The sequence below is a fragment of the Alligator mississippiensis genome, chromosome 2 (assembly GCF_030867095.1).
Source record: "Alligator mississippiensis isolate rAllMis1 chromosome 2, rAllMis1, whole genome shotgun sequence".
NCBI lineage: Eukaryota > Metazoa > Chordata > Crocodylia > Alligatoridae > Alligator > Alligator mississippiensis.
The window spans coordinates 209,327,952-209,341,265 of NC_081825.1; the positions used below are offsets into that span (position 1 = coordinate 209,327,952).

Genomic DNA, 13,314 nt, shown 5'->3' on the forward strand with positions numbered 1-13,314 from the left:
GCTATTTCAGCTCATTTTAATATATGTTCAAAATTCAGCACTAGCCTAATTTATTGAAATGGAACAGTTCTGAGAGAGAGAACTCAGTGCCATCTGCATAAAATTTGTGTACTAGCAGTGTGTTGAATTCTGAGCCTGTTTAGCAGAATGACAAATGCACTGAGCTCACAAACCTCAAACTTTGATACCAATTTATTAAAGAGAATTGAACTTTCAGGTGTATTCAGAAAGTCCCCTTTTATCTTGTATACTAGTGAATTGCTTGTCAAGAATGACAGGGGGGGTGGGCAGGGAGAAGCTTGCTAACCCTAACCTGCCCCCCCATCTCCCGGTGCCACCACCGCCTCCCAGGAGCAGGAGTGGGGAAGCCTGCCACTCCATCCCCCTCCACCAGCACCCTGCATTGCCACCGCCTCCAGGGAGCAGGGCTGGGGTAGGGGGCACTGCTGCCCCCCCCCCAACTCCGTCCCTTCCATCCTGCTGTCCCCACCGCAGTGCCGCCACCTCCTGTCCATAACTCTCTTGGAGCACTTTGATTGTTTGTTTCAGTAACCAATCAGAGTGCTCCAAGAGCGTTATGGACAGACGGACTAAGCCCTTTATTATATTAGAATAAGCAAAATTAATTGAGCCTGCCTCTAATTTTCTAATGAAAACTTATCATTCATAACAGGATTGCATTTTTTTTAGCTTTCATAACATACGGGTAATATTTCTGGGTTTTTTTAGGGTCATTCGGGGTGCCAGCATGGTACAGTGGTTTCCAAATTTGACAGGAACCATTAATCTGGAGAGCTTGTAAGTATCTTTTATAAAGATCTGCTAATAAATTAGTTTCTTGCTCTGTTCCTTTTGGGGGGTGGGAGGGGAGAAGCTTAATCTTAGAACTTCCAGTGGTAGAAGCATAGCTTAGCAGGTAGTCCTAGAAGCAAGAACATCTGGTTCTATCCCTGCCTATCTGTTAACTAATGATATGGCCTTAATTATTGTAACAGCTGAATGTTTCACAGTGTTTAAAGTAATTATCCTCAAAATATTCTTGTCAGGAGAGGGAATAATATTGTCTTCTAATATGAGGCCCAGGGAGCTGGGTGACTTGCCCAGAATTGTACAGAACATTTGTGGGTGGAGCTGAAAGATTGAACCTAGATCTCCTGGCTCCAAGCATCCAAACCATTGTACTAACCTTCCTCTCCTACTGAAAGGGTATCCTCTGTTGTGTTCTATGAACTATGTAAATATTCACACATGTATTCCCTTCTTATACAGGACCCTTACAGGCACCAAGATAAGCAGTATTCCTGTTAATCTTTGCCAAGAGCAAAAGCTGTTACGAACTCTGTAAGTAAACGCTTCTCCAATTTTAATCGCCAATAAAACATAAGTTGATAAAGAAATGTGGTACTCATTTTAAAAAATGACTTTGTGTGAATCTGTTGAGTTTAGTAGGCCTCAAAATTGTTCAGATATCTGGATCCTCTTTTGCTCGGCTGGTGTTGTGGCAAAGTGTTATGTTGATGGACAAGATATTGTGGTGCATTTATTGAAAGGGTTGTTTTTTCTGCACCTGTTGTACTGGAACTGTAAGTTGTTCTGGACATAGAAGTTTTAAAGTTTTGAAGGCTAAAAAGTAACTGCATTCCAGCACTCCTATCTACTGTGGTAGTGACTGGAGGATGGAAGACATGAGACCAATGAGAAATAGAAATGGATTCAGAGAAGAAAACAGTAACTTGCATGCAAGAGAGACTAGAGAAGGTAAGAGTAAATGGTTGAGAGAGAGAGGGGGAAAATTTAGAAAATAAAAACATTCAAGGAAGACTTGGAGTATGGGGAATATTTTATTGGGCAACTGTCGATCCTCTGGATCATGGTGTATGCGTAAGAGGTCTAATCAGGTGCCTTATAAATCGGCTTCCAGCTGACAAGCCCAATTCAAGTGTGACACAGTTTGTTACCAGTTTCAGATATCCATGTGTTATATGAGTTGGAGTCCAAGTTTTATTTTAAGTTTTATTTTATTTTTTTAGGATAGAAAATAAAACAGTACACAATTGTACACTTCCCTGTTGACATTTTGCTTTTGCATGATGCATTATTAAATAGGTACTTTGCGTCGGTCTTTCATCAGTCCCATGGGACGCCCATGCCCGCTACGGGACAGGGAAGTCTGGGGAGGGTGATTCCCTGCCCTCCATTGATGCTGACTTCGTGAAGGAACTTCTTGAGAAGCTGGATACCTTCAAGTCAGCCGGCCCTGACAATCTTCACCCCAGGGTACTCAAGGAGCTGGCAAGCATCATAGCCCAGCCTCTAGCACGGATCTTTGAAAACTCTTGGCGCTCTGGTGTAGTGCCCGAAGACTGGAAGAAGGCCAATGTGGTGCCTATCTTCAAGAAAGGGAGGAAAGTGGATCCGGCTAACTATAGGCCCATCAGCCTGACTTCTATCCTGGGGAAGATCTTAGAAAAGTTTATTAAAGAGGCCATCCTTAATGGACTGGCTGACGCCAACATCTTAAGGGATAGCCAGCACGGGTTTGTTGCGGGTAGGTCTTGCTTGACCAATCTCATTTCCTTCTACGACCAGGTGACCTATCACCTGGACAAGGGAGAAGAGATTGATGTCATATATCTTGACTTCAAAAAAGCCTTTGACCTGGTTTCCCACGATCACCTCTTAGAGAAACTGGCCAATTGTCGCCTTGGGTCCTCCACGACCTACTGGCTGGAAAATTGGCTCCGGGGTCGGACCCAGAGGGTAGTAATTGATGGAAGTCACTCATCGTGGTGTCCTGTGACCAGTGGGGTCCCCCAAGGCTCTGTCCTTGGACCCATACTGTTCAACATCTTCATTAATGATGTGGACACTGGAGTCAGAAGCGGACTGGCCAAGTTCACCGATGACACCAAACTTTGGGGCAAAGCATCCACACCAGAAGACAGGCGGGTGATCCAGGCTGACCTGGACAGGCTCAGCAAGTGGGCGGACGAGAATCTGATGGTGTTCAACGCCGATAAATGCAAGGTTCTCCACCTTGGGAAGAAAAACCCACAGCATCCTTATAGGCTTAGCAGTGCTATGTTGGCTAGCACTATGCAAGAAAGAGACTTGGGGGTCATCATTGACCACAAGATGAACATGAACTTGCAGTGCGATGCTGCGGCTAGTAAAGCGACCAAAACGCTGACTTGCATCCATAGATGCTTCTCAAGCAAATCCCGGGACGTCGTTCTTCCCTTGTACTCGGCCTTAGTGAGGCCACAGCTGGAGTACTGTGTCCAGTTTTGGGCTCCACAATTCAAAAAGGATGTGGAGAAGCTTGAGAGAGTCCAGAGAAGAGCCACGCGCATGATCAGAGGTCAGGGAAGCAGACCCTACGATGACAGGCTGAGAGCCCTGGGGCTCTTTAGCCTGGAAAAGCGCAGGCTCAGGGGTGATCTGATGGCCACCTATAAGTTTATCAGGGGTGACCACCAGTATCTGGGGGAACGTTTGTTCACCAGAGCGCCCCAAGGGATGACGACTAGGTCGAATGGTCATAAACTACTACAAGACCGTTTCAGGCTGGACATAAGGAAGAATTTCTTTACTGTCTGAGCCCCCAAGGTCTGGAACAGCTTGCCACCAATGGTGGCAATGGTGGTTCAAGCGCCTACATTGAACACCTTCAAGAGCAAACTGGATGCTTATCTTGCTGGGATCCTGTGACCCCAGCTGACTTCCTGCCCTTTGGGCAGGGGGCTGGACTCGATCTTCCGAGGTCCCTTCCAGCCCTAATGTCTATGAAATTAATGGTGGTTCAGCAGTTTGAACCCCATTTTCTTGCTGCCTTGTCCACCAGAAAATTCTGAAAGCTTTCTGAGATTTGGGTGGGCAGAGAACACATTCTACCAAGATCAGAATTACCTTTGTCTTCCAGTTCAAAATTTTGTTGCTCTGGAAAACCTGGCTGATAAGCACTTTCCTTCTCGATTGCTCCAAATTAAGAGGATTTAAACAGTGGTTATGTTTCAGACTGCCTGAACTATTGGGCTGTTTGCAGGGATCTCTGTATGGATTTATTTTGGTGGAGGTGGAGCAGATAATAATGCCCAGACATAAATCATCTAACACTTTCCATGATAAAACTCCAGCTTCAATTCAGAATTTTGACAAACTATTTGTTTAAACCAATTTTTTTTCATGGTTGTTGTCTCTCTCTTTTTCTGGTAAGTTTGAGTGAAATTTCTTCGGCTGGTTCAGAAAGTAAGGAGAATAAAAAATAATGTTTCTTTTGACAGTGTTACATGAACAGAGAGTGTTTCTTTTATGTAAGGCACTGAGGGGCATTTGTACACATGCTTGTGCTACAGTGCTGGGCGCTTTTAAAAGGGCCCGGCGTTGCAGCGTATGCAGTTGTATAAGCAGCGAAATGCATGTCAGCGTGCAAAAAATGGCAGCAGTACACTTTTGAACTAAAGATGTTTTAACTCAAAAACGCAGTGCTGCCATTTTTGTGCACTGACGTGCATTTTGCCACTTATACAACTGAACACGATGCAGCACAGTGCGTGTTGGCTCACATGCAGAGCAGACTCAATTTATCAAGTCTGCTCTGACCTGTTGGATCTGCAGCGTATCATAGGACGGAAAGGTATGTGTATAAATGCCCTAGGTGAGTAACCATATTCTGATATCCGCTAGTTGTTGAGTACTTTGAATTTGAACCTTAATGTTGTTTTTCGTGGGGTTTTTCCCCCCCCCGTCTCATGTATAACCAATGTGTATAATGGAACCAGTTAAGGTTACAGCAAGGACTAGAGCTGTTAATTGTCCATGCATGTGTTTTAAAATGTCCTACATTTTCCTATACAACTGTTGATGCAGGAGAGTTTGTCTCCTGATCTCTATTTACTTGATGGTTGCAGCAAATAACCTTTGAAGTAGAACACAGTTAATACAACCACATTGTTCCCATTTTCTATTTTTAAGGGACTTGTCTTACAATAATATAAAGGAGGTTGCGAATTTTAAGGGCTGCAGTTCTTTGGAAGAAATGTAAGTAGAAATGTTTGATTTTATTTATTTATGTATTTATTATTATAAATAATAACTGCTAAGTGTACTTAATTCAGATCTTCCACTAATTGGGTCTTTTGCTTCATGTTTGATAATGAGAAAATTTCAGAGATTTACGCAGGCCAGAAGGGAATATTGTGATCATTTTGTCTGAATTGTAAATTACAAGCTAGAAAATTTTACCCCATCAAATTGACCTCACAGAGCCAAAGACTGAATTGTTCCTGTGCCACAGAAAGGATGCTTGTCATAGCAGTATTGGCATACATATACATAAATGCTGGTTGCACTAGCCCTTATCCTTGGTATTCTCTCTCTCTCTCTCTCTCTCATCTGTGCTCCAAATTCTTTAACTCACTGTCTATCCAGCATGTTTCTGTTAAAAGTCCTTTTTCTCTAGTTCTCACCACCCCCTCCAAGCACGCAGTTCCATTCCTTAAATCCCTTTGTTATTTTTTTCTCTTTGCAACATCAGATTAAAGCTCCTCACGCTTGTTTTACAGGCTCTACATAGTCTCCCCCTGTTTAAGTGTCTGCTCTTATTTCCGCTTGCACTGTTCCCAAGCCTCCTTCCCCTTATTGCTCCATATATGTCACAACCTGCTTTCTACTTTCCACTAGTATCCATTGCTTTCTACTTTCCACTAGTATCCCATTATTCCTGGATCAGTTTCCTCCTCCTCCTCCTTGCCTGTCTGGATCCTAGTATTGTGCCCCATATAAACTGCTTTTGACATGTATTCAGACACTTTGCCTGCCTGCCTTCCTTGCCTCATTGTCTCTGCAGATCCTCTTGTCCAGTAATGTAAGATGTCAGGCATTGTAAAGTGTCTAAACAGTGTATGATACTACATAGGCATATATTTTTTTTATTAAGGACACATTTACAATATTAATGCAAACAGTAAAAAAAAAAAATAAAAAAAATCTCCATCTCTTCCTTCCACCTCTGCTACTTGTCTGGATATTGTCAGAAACAGTCCAGGACAGAAGAAAGCAAAAAAAATGCACCTTCCCCATCTGTCTTCAGAGAAAGTGTGAATGTTTTACCCACCCGTAGACACTAAAGTCAAGAGGTACCTAGCACTCGGCAAACTTGATCTCCATTGGACTAGAAAGGGCAGTGAGTTCTGGAGCTCTCCTGCTTTGTTTTAAAGTTCAGAATACAAAAGAATGTCAGTGCATGCTGCCTGTCAGGAGGATGCGTAAGAGGAGAATGAATTGTAAATAGAACCTGCCCATTAACTCTTGCATAATAAAGGGTCTCTTGATGCTCTCCTTTTCTATATTGCTATTTTAAGAAGTAAACGTTCACTTTTGGGTTGGAATTTGGCCTAAAACATCTCAGTCTTAAAATGAATGAGTTTTTTGTCAATGGCATGGTCAATCTCAGTCACAGAGTAACATTTTTGGCTTGGAGATGGTTCAAGCCACACTTGTTAATGTTCACCTCTGGCAAATGACTTGTGAATTAAGATTGGCCCTCAGGCTCCATAGTGGGGCCAGAATTAACCTGGCCAGACAAAATGGTTACAGACATCCTTGTTTAGTGGAGAGTATTTATTTAAATAGTAGTCCTGGAATGGAAGAATGCTCAGAAAAATCTTTCTTGATTGATGGTGTCAACTGGCCCTCTTCATGTATGATTATTGAGACTTGGTTGCATCTGAAGGAGAAGCCAGGGATAGCAGCAGAGAAAAATACACTTGTAGGTGATGAAAAAGCAAAGCCATGTCTCTCTGTCTAGTGGAAATCTGCCCATATGTAACAATTTTCCTCTACACATTTCAGTTCCTTACAGCATAATCAGATCTTTGAAATCAGGGAAGACACCTTCCAGGGACTAACTTCCCTCCGCATACTGTAAGTACATATTCTTATTTACTGAACATTACACAACATAGTTTATGATTCATGTCTGGGTTTGATGCTAATAAACTGTCTAGTTAGATGTGCGAGATCCCAAGGAAAAGGAAATTATGACCCATGAGAAGAGAACATTATTTCTATTAGACATCAACTTTAGTCTCTCTTCATTCTGAATGGTGTGTTTATATATTTTATACTAAGTAAGTAAAGAATGTATACACAATATATTAAAAAGGAAAAAAGTTGTTTCCTGTTATTTCCGTAATTAATTATTTTAATCTAAAATCAACAGCAAAAATGTGTAACTAAAGTAAGGCAAATGTTGATCTCCCAGATGTTGCACATAAGTGTTGCCTTTGAATGCAAAATCATTAAAAAGTTTGAGGATAGTGAAAGTTGAAAATTTTGTTCCTTGGGAGATTTTTTTTTCCAGCTCCCCACTATTGCTTATAAAACTTTGTCTGGGGAAATACTCTCTGTTTTACTTGTGTGTGGCAGACTTATACGATGAAACAACGTGTTAGTAAACACTAGCATTTAAAATGTGGTTCATAATACATAATCACACAACCTGTTGCAGTGGTAGTACACAAGAGTTCTAAAATGCAGAAATAAAGGAATCTCTGGACACTTGAAACTGAGAGGCACAGAAGGAATCCTCTTCAGCCTCTTGCCTGGAGATCAGGAATCCCTGAAGGTCTCTTGGTCTTTGGAACCACAGAGTTACAAGAGAACCAAGTTAACCCCCTGTTGTGATCCTTGGCTGAAGGGTCCACCATTGGTGTTGTAGCAATTTTGAAGCACCCCAGCATAGGGGAAGGGTGGAAGGGACAGTCACACACCTCTATTGTACCGAAGCACTTTGATTCTAAAGCTCTCTAAATTTGGAGTACTTCAGATGTATTCCTGTCCACAGCCAGGAGTGTTAAGAGTATCAAATGTATTCCAAATGCTGCAGTTAATATTCTGACCTTTCAGCATGTGCTCAGCACCTGGGAAGACCAGGCTTTTTGATTGCTATTGTGAATATGTAATTCCGTAGAGAACATTTCATGGTGATACTGAAAATAAATTATGTAAACTATTTGGCTTCCCTGCCAGAGGCACAATATGACTTCCCTCCTACAACATGGAGCTTTAAACAATGGCTAGTTAAACTTTCAGTGACATCATTACTAACACATTGACACATTTTTATTAATTGCAGTGATCTCAGTAAAAATCGCATCCATCAGGTTCACAAGGAGGCATTTACTACACTGGGTGCTCTAACTAACCTGTAAGTAGACCTTTTTTTGTGCAGTAATCCCTCTAGCACTAAATTGCTGGAATATTAATACTTTTCCACTTAAACTGATATGGTTTGCATTTCATAATTGCCTGTCATCTCTTTGGATATCAAAACATCAAATACATATTATGCAAACACAACAGTTAAAAACTTGTATCTTGTACAGGGCAGCTCTTGTATAAAATGCTGCATAACCGCAATTTGAGGAGACAGGCTATTGTCCAGATTCTAGAGTGGACCACTGCTCTATGGAATGTGCTATGGTATATTCAGATATCCTATTATGTGTAATGCAATTTTAATATTCACCTTTCAGAGACCTCAGTTTCAATGAGCTGATTTCCATCCCGACTGAAGGCCTGAATGGATTAAATCAACTTAAGCTTGCAGGCAATTTTGAACTGAAAGAAGCACTGGCAGCAAAGGAATTTGCAAAGCTCCGGTATGTTGTTCAAACAATAGAGGAGGAGTATTAAGCCATGGAGTGTCCAAACTCACATTTAAAATGGCATTCAAATAGATGTACAGAATGATAAAATTAATCCAGTTGTACTGGAAGGTTATAAGTTATACTTATGTGCAGTATTAGTGTTTAGCACTTGTACCATAATGTTGCCCAGGCACCCCTTAAAGACCCTTCTGTGATAGGGTCACAGAAACCCCTGCATCTATCTTCCTGAAACTTGGCAGGCTTCATGCCCTCAGAGGGGGCTACCATCCTGGCAACTTTCATGTGCGTCAGGCAAGAAATGACAAAGTTATAGGCATTTTCATGATTCCCTATTATAGCCTATGGACAAAATGTAAAAATGCATCAAAACAAAGAAACAGTTTTGATGAAATGATACGGAACAGTGGGTTGAAATGAAAGGATGAAACAAAACACTGTCCCTTTGAAATGGTGAAATGGAAGTTGAAACGATGCTATTTCAAACAGCCCTAGTGGTTATCACAGGCAAGGGGAGCAGTGAGGGAAGGTAGAGGGGGATTAGAAACAGGGGACAGGGATCCAGACCAGCATCATTAGCCAGAGGGTTTGGAGCAGGCACTTATAACTATATGGAATCAGGGTGTGGGTGATAATCCAGCTAAGCCACAAGCCAGGAGATGCCTGTCAGACAACAGGGGTCTGGAACCATGAGGGCTCGAGCAGGTGGCATGACAGTCTGGAAATGGCAGGGGTCTGGGCTGGAAACCGGAACAAGGAGGAGGGCCGGAACCAGGATAAAATCAGGAAGTGGGACCTAGAGCACAGGAAATCAACAAGCAGGACCAAGGCCACTAAGAAAAAAGAGGTAGGACTAAGCAAACCAGGAGCAGGGAATCAGAAGCTCAGGGCTAGACAGGGAGATAGCTGTCTTGTTTGAGTAGCCTGTTGGGTACTGAAAGGGCTGCTGCTTAAAAGCAGGTAGCCCCACCCAGCAGGCAACTGGGTCCAGGTAGAGGAGTAGATGGGCCACTAGCAACCAGGCCAGCTTGGGTAACTAGGGCCAGTTGTAGCAATTTGACTAGCCTGTTGCCTTGGCTCCTTACACTCTGGAGCAGAAAGAATGTAGTGATGCATTTACACAGCACTGTCTGGGCTAATTACCTCTATTTCTCAACTGCACAGACTAACTACCTGCGGCACCATGCTAAGGTGTTGTATTGTTTCTACTGCTGAGCTAGCATGCCCAGAGCAACTTGGCATATAGTGAGCATTTGAGGGGGTTAACCAAACCCTCACATTGTCTGTTGTTGCAGCTTGCACACCACACCTGTGTGGCCCAGTGGGCTAAATGATTCAGATTGAAAGCTTCAGACAGTGACCTCAATTAGGAAGGATTAAAGTACAGAGGCCCCCTATTTTTTTCATCTCCCATTTCTGGCCAAAAGAAAGATCCATACCACGAAACCTTGAATTATGCCATATAAACAAAATCAACGACGGCGATGACAGAGATGTGTGCTTAATATTGTGGTCATCTGGGAATTAACTTGTTTTTGCAGAGTTATTTTTCAGAAAGCTGCTTTAGTTTTCATTTTGGTGTGTACCGGTTATACCATAAACAGTAGCTACAACTTTGCTTTTCATAAGATGAAGAATGTGTAGTGTAGAAATGTGCCAAACCCAAAGGAATTTTTCATTATAGTGACCCTAAACTGAAGGCTTGTGCAAAATCACCTCATCTTTAGTTTTGATTTTGCAAATCCAAGAATATTCAGTCAGTTCTAATATTGCAACGTACAAGCTCTCCAGCAGCTTTTTTCACTAGTCAGGTCTGAAATTGGTCTTGGCTAGTAAGTGTAACAAAAAGAGGTCTCTGTTGAATAGTTTGAGCGTGGAGACATGCCAATGCCACTTATTAAAAAATATAGACTCCAGGTAATAGTGCTTGTTGTTTTGCTTGTTTCAGGTCCCTTTCTGTTCCATATGCATACCAATGCTGTGCATTTTGGGGTTGTGACTCTTATTTGAACTCTAACACAGAAGAATCCAGCCACCAAGACCAAAGTGCAGCAATAGATCATGATAGAGGTGAGTGCTCCATTGGGTCGGAACAAGAATTATAGGCCAGAGTAAACCAAATGTGTGGTAATGGTGTCCTCCAACAAGCAGATTCAACTAGAAAAGAATTGGAAGACTTTTTTTGTGATACGTGAATCCTCTGCAAAAGGATTGGCAGTAAAGTCCAATTTCTCTCGCCAAACATGTGGAAATGGGCCTGCCCAAAAAAATGTAGGCTTTTTTTCTGTTTCAGTTAGAAAATATTTCTTTACTCTCATTGTTCTATACTGTAATTGGTTCTCAATTTTTATTTTCCTTCTGGGACCCAAAGTCCATCAGTGGTACTTTGCCAAGATCCAGTCAAATCCTACAATCTGTTATGAGCCCAAAAGATTATATCCTTGGGACATGGCAAAAACCTATGCCAGCATCTTGTAGTAGAAATTTCTGGCAAGGGAGGCTGCACGCTGATTTAGCTGCACCCCCTGTGGGGAGGCTTGCTCAGGGTGATGTTTCTCCTACCTTTCTCCCACACCGCATTCATTGCAAAGGCCAGTAGTACTGTGCAGGGAAGGAGAAAAAGGGGAAGAGCCAAAAGGGTTAAGGGGACTAAAGTTGGGGGGGCAGGGAAGGGAGGGAACCATAATAGAGGAAAGGAAGTAAAGGCATTTATAGACATGGTCCGGGAGTTGGAAGGAGGAGGGTGACACTTTATTAAAGCTCTGGGAATGTCACACGTCCCCATGCTGAAACATGGTGGTGGGGTTGCTTTTAACCAAAGCTTGTTGAACGAGCTATAGTTAAAGCACCTCCACCGCCATTTTTCAGTGCAGGGATGCCAATGCATGTGATGCTGGAGTCTGCTGGAGCACGGTAATTACCACACTCCAGCAGACTCGATTAATTGAGTTAAATATCGTGCTCCAGCAGACTTGATTAATCCAGTAGACCCAATTGATTGAGTCTGCTTGATTCGTTAAGTCTGCTGGAGCATGGTAACTGATTAATAAAGTCTGCTCCAACGCACTGTAATTACGGCCTTCGGAGCAGCCTTGTTGCATATCTATAGGAGCCCTAAGCGACCTGCTCCTTTGCTGCCATTTATACACATTGCAGATTTTATCTGGTGTGGGATTTTGCTGCTTTCTCCCCTCAACCCATGGCAGGACCCAAAAAGCACCCTTCACAGTTCCCTGGGGGATATTTTCTTGGATGAGATTGGTTCTCCTTTTCAGGTTTCCATATGGCTTTCCTAAGCTTATTAAAACAAAATGCAAGCTAAATAGTATATGTATGTGGGAAAGAAATCCCGAGAGAATGGTTTTCTTAAATCTGAAGCAAAGTGGTAGTTAAGGGTGGGTGGGTGTTTGTTTGTTCATTTTTCTAAGCAAAACATTGATAAGCCATAAGTGGGGGAAACATTTTTTTTCACTATCTAGTTATAAATATTTGAAAAAAGCCATATGATGCCTCCACAGGACTAAAATTGTTGCCTTTGGTTACTCAGGCACAGCAGATGCAGATGTTCTAAGGAATGGTGAAAATGAAGAACTGGGTCAGACGATTATTCACTGTACGCCCACAACAGGTAAATATAGCAACCCACTTTCATCGTGCTTAGAACTCCTGGCTTTGTGTTGTGCTACAGCTGTCTGTTGAATTATGTCTTTAATTCCTCATGGTCCCTGTGTACCTCCTTTGTGCTAGCTCCTGTTTTCATATGTGGAATATTGTAGGGATTTCCTCAATCACAGGAAAAGCAATTTGGGATCAAAGTATCTTAATTTGTCAGTATTGTGTCTGTACTGATCTCAGCAGTTAAATTGGAAATGATTTTGATGTGCTCTTTGTTTTTGGATTAGTTGGTGGCTCACAGAAGTTGTAATTCACGTGCTATGGCAGAATCTTTACAACTCTTAGATCTCTAATTTTGCACTTGCCAGGTATGCTTTAGTCTTTTTACAGATCCAAGCATCAGTACTTTTTCTGCAAGTTTATTATTTGCAAGTTTTTGACCAGCCCCTCCCTTGCAATATCTTCTGTTGCTTTTGTCTTGAGTTAAAACATCAACCCTTTCTGCACGTAATGAATCATTGCTCATAAAAAGCAAAAGTAGGGAGTGGATTTAATTCCAGGGTATGAACTACTGAGTGGGACCAGTGTACTAATGCAGTCATGAAAGCCTCAGCAAGTCTCCTCTTTCCTCCCTTCACACATGCACCCTGAGAATAGAAAAAAAAATTGGCTGGAGGACAAGGGAAGTGAGGAGGGAGAGGGGTCTGGATGTTGAGGGGGATTATTCTTACAGAATTGCAGGAGACAATCACTAGAATATTGTAGAGCTACTAAAAATGGCTTAAAGTATGGTAGTCTTAGAAATATCAAATTTCCTTTCCTTCTACTCTATCTTCCCTTTTGTTTTTCATATATGGCATGCTGTGTTTATTTTTAATAGTATTCTGCTTAGCAATTTTTGCTGTAAAATATGAATCTAGTTCTGAGCTTTGATTATTGAGGAACCTTTTATTTAGTAATGCCTACAAGAGAGGGAACCTTACCAGCTATTTCGGCTAGTCCATTTTCTAGTAATCCAGTTAATACCATT

General features: G+C 42.0%; 1 protein-coding gene across 2 annotated transcripts in view; it reads left to right on the top strand.

Moving 5' to 3' along the window:
• Window positions 1–13,314, top strand: part of LGR4 (leucine rich repeat containing G protein-coupled receptor 4) — a 118,421-nt gene that overhangs the window by 100,827 nt on the left and 4,280 nt on the right. For both annotated transcript variants that reach the window (XM_006260667.4, XM_019476898.2), the window contains 8 exons: window positions 730–798; window positions 1,270–1,341; window positions 4,975–5,040; window positions 6,853–6,924; window positions 8,138–8,209; window positions 8,538–8,663; window positions 10,618–10,739; window positions 12,217–12,297. In XM_006260667.4, coding sequence (XP_006260729.2) covers window positions 730–798; window positions 1,270–1,341; window positions 4,975–5,040; window positions 6,853–6,924; window positions 8,138–8,209; window positions 8,538–8,663; window positions 10,618–10,739; window positions 12,217–12,297 — 680 coding nt within the window. The remainder of the gene's footprint in view (window positions 1–729; window positions 799–1,269; window positions 1,342–4,974; window positions 5,041–6,852; window positions 6,925–8,137; window positions 8,210–8,537; window positions 8,664–10,617; window positions 10,740–12,216; window positions 12,298–13,314) is intronic.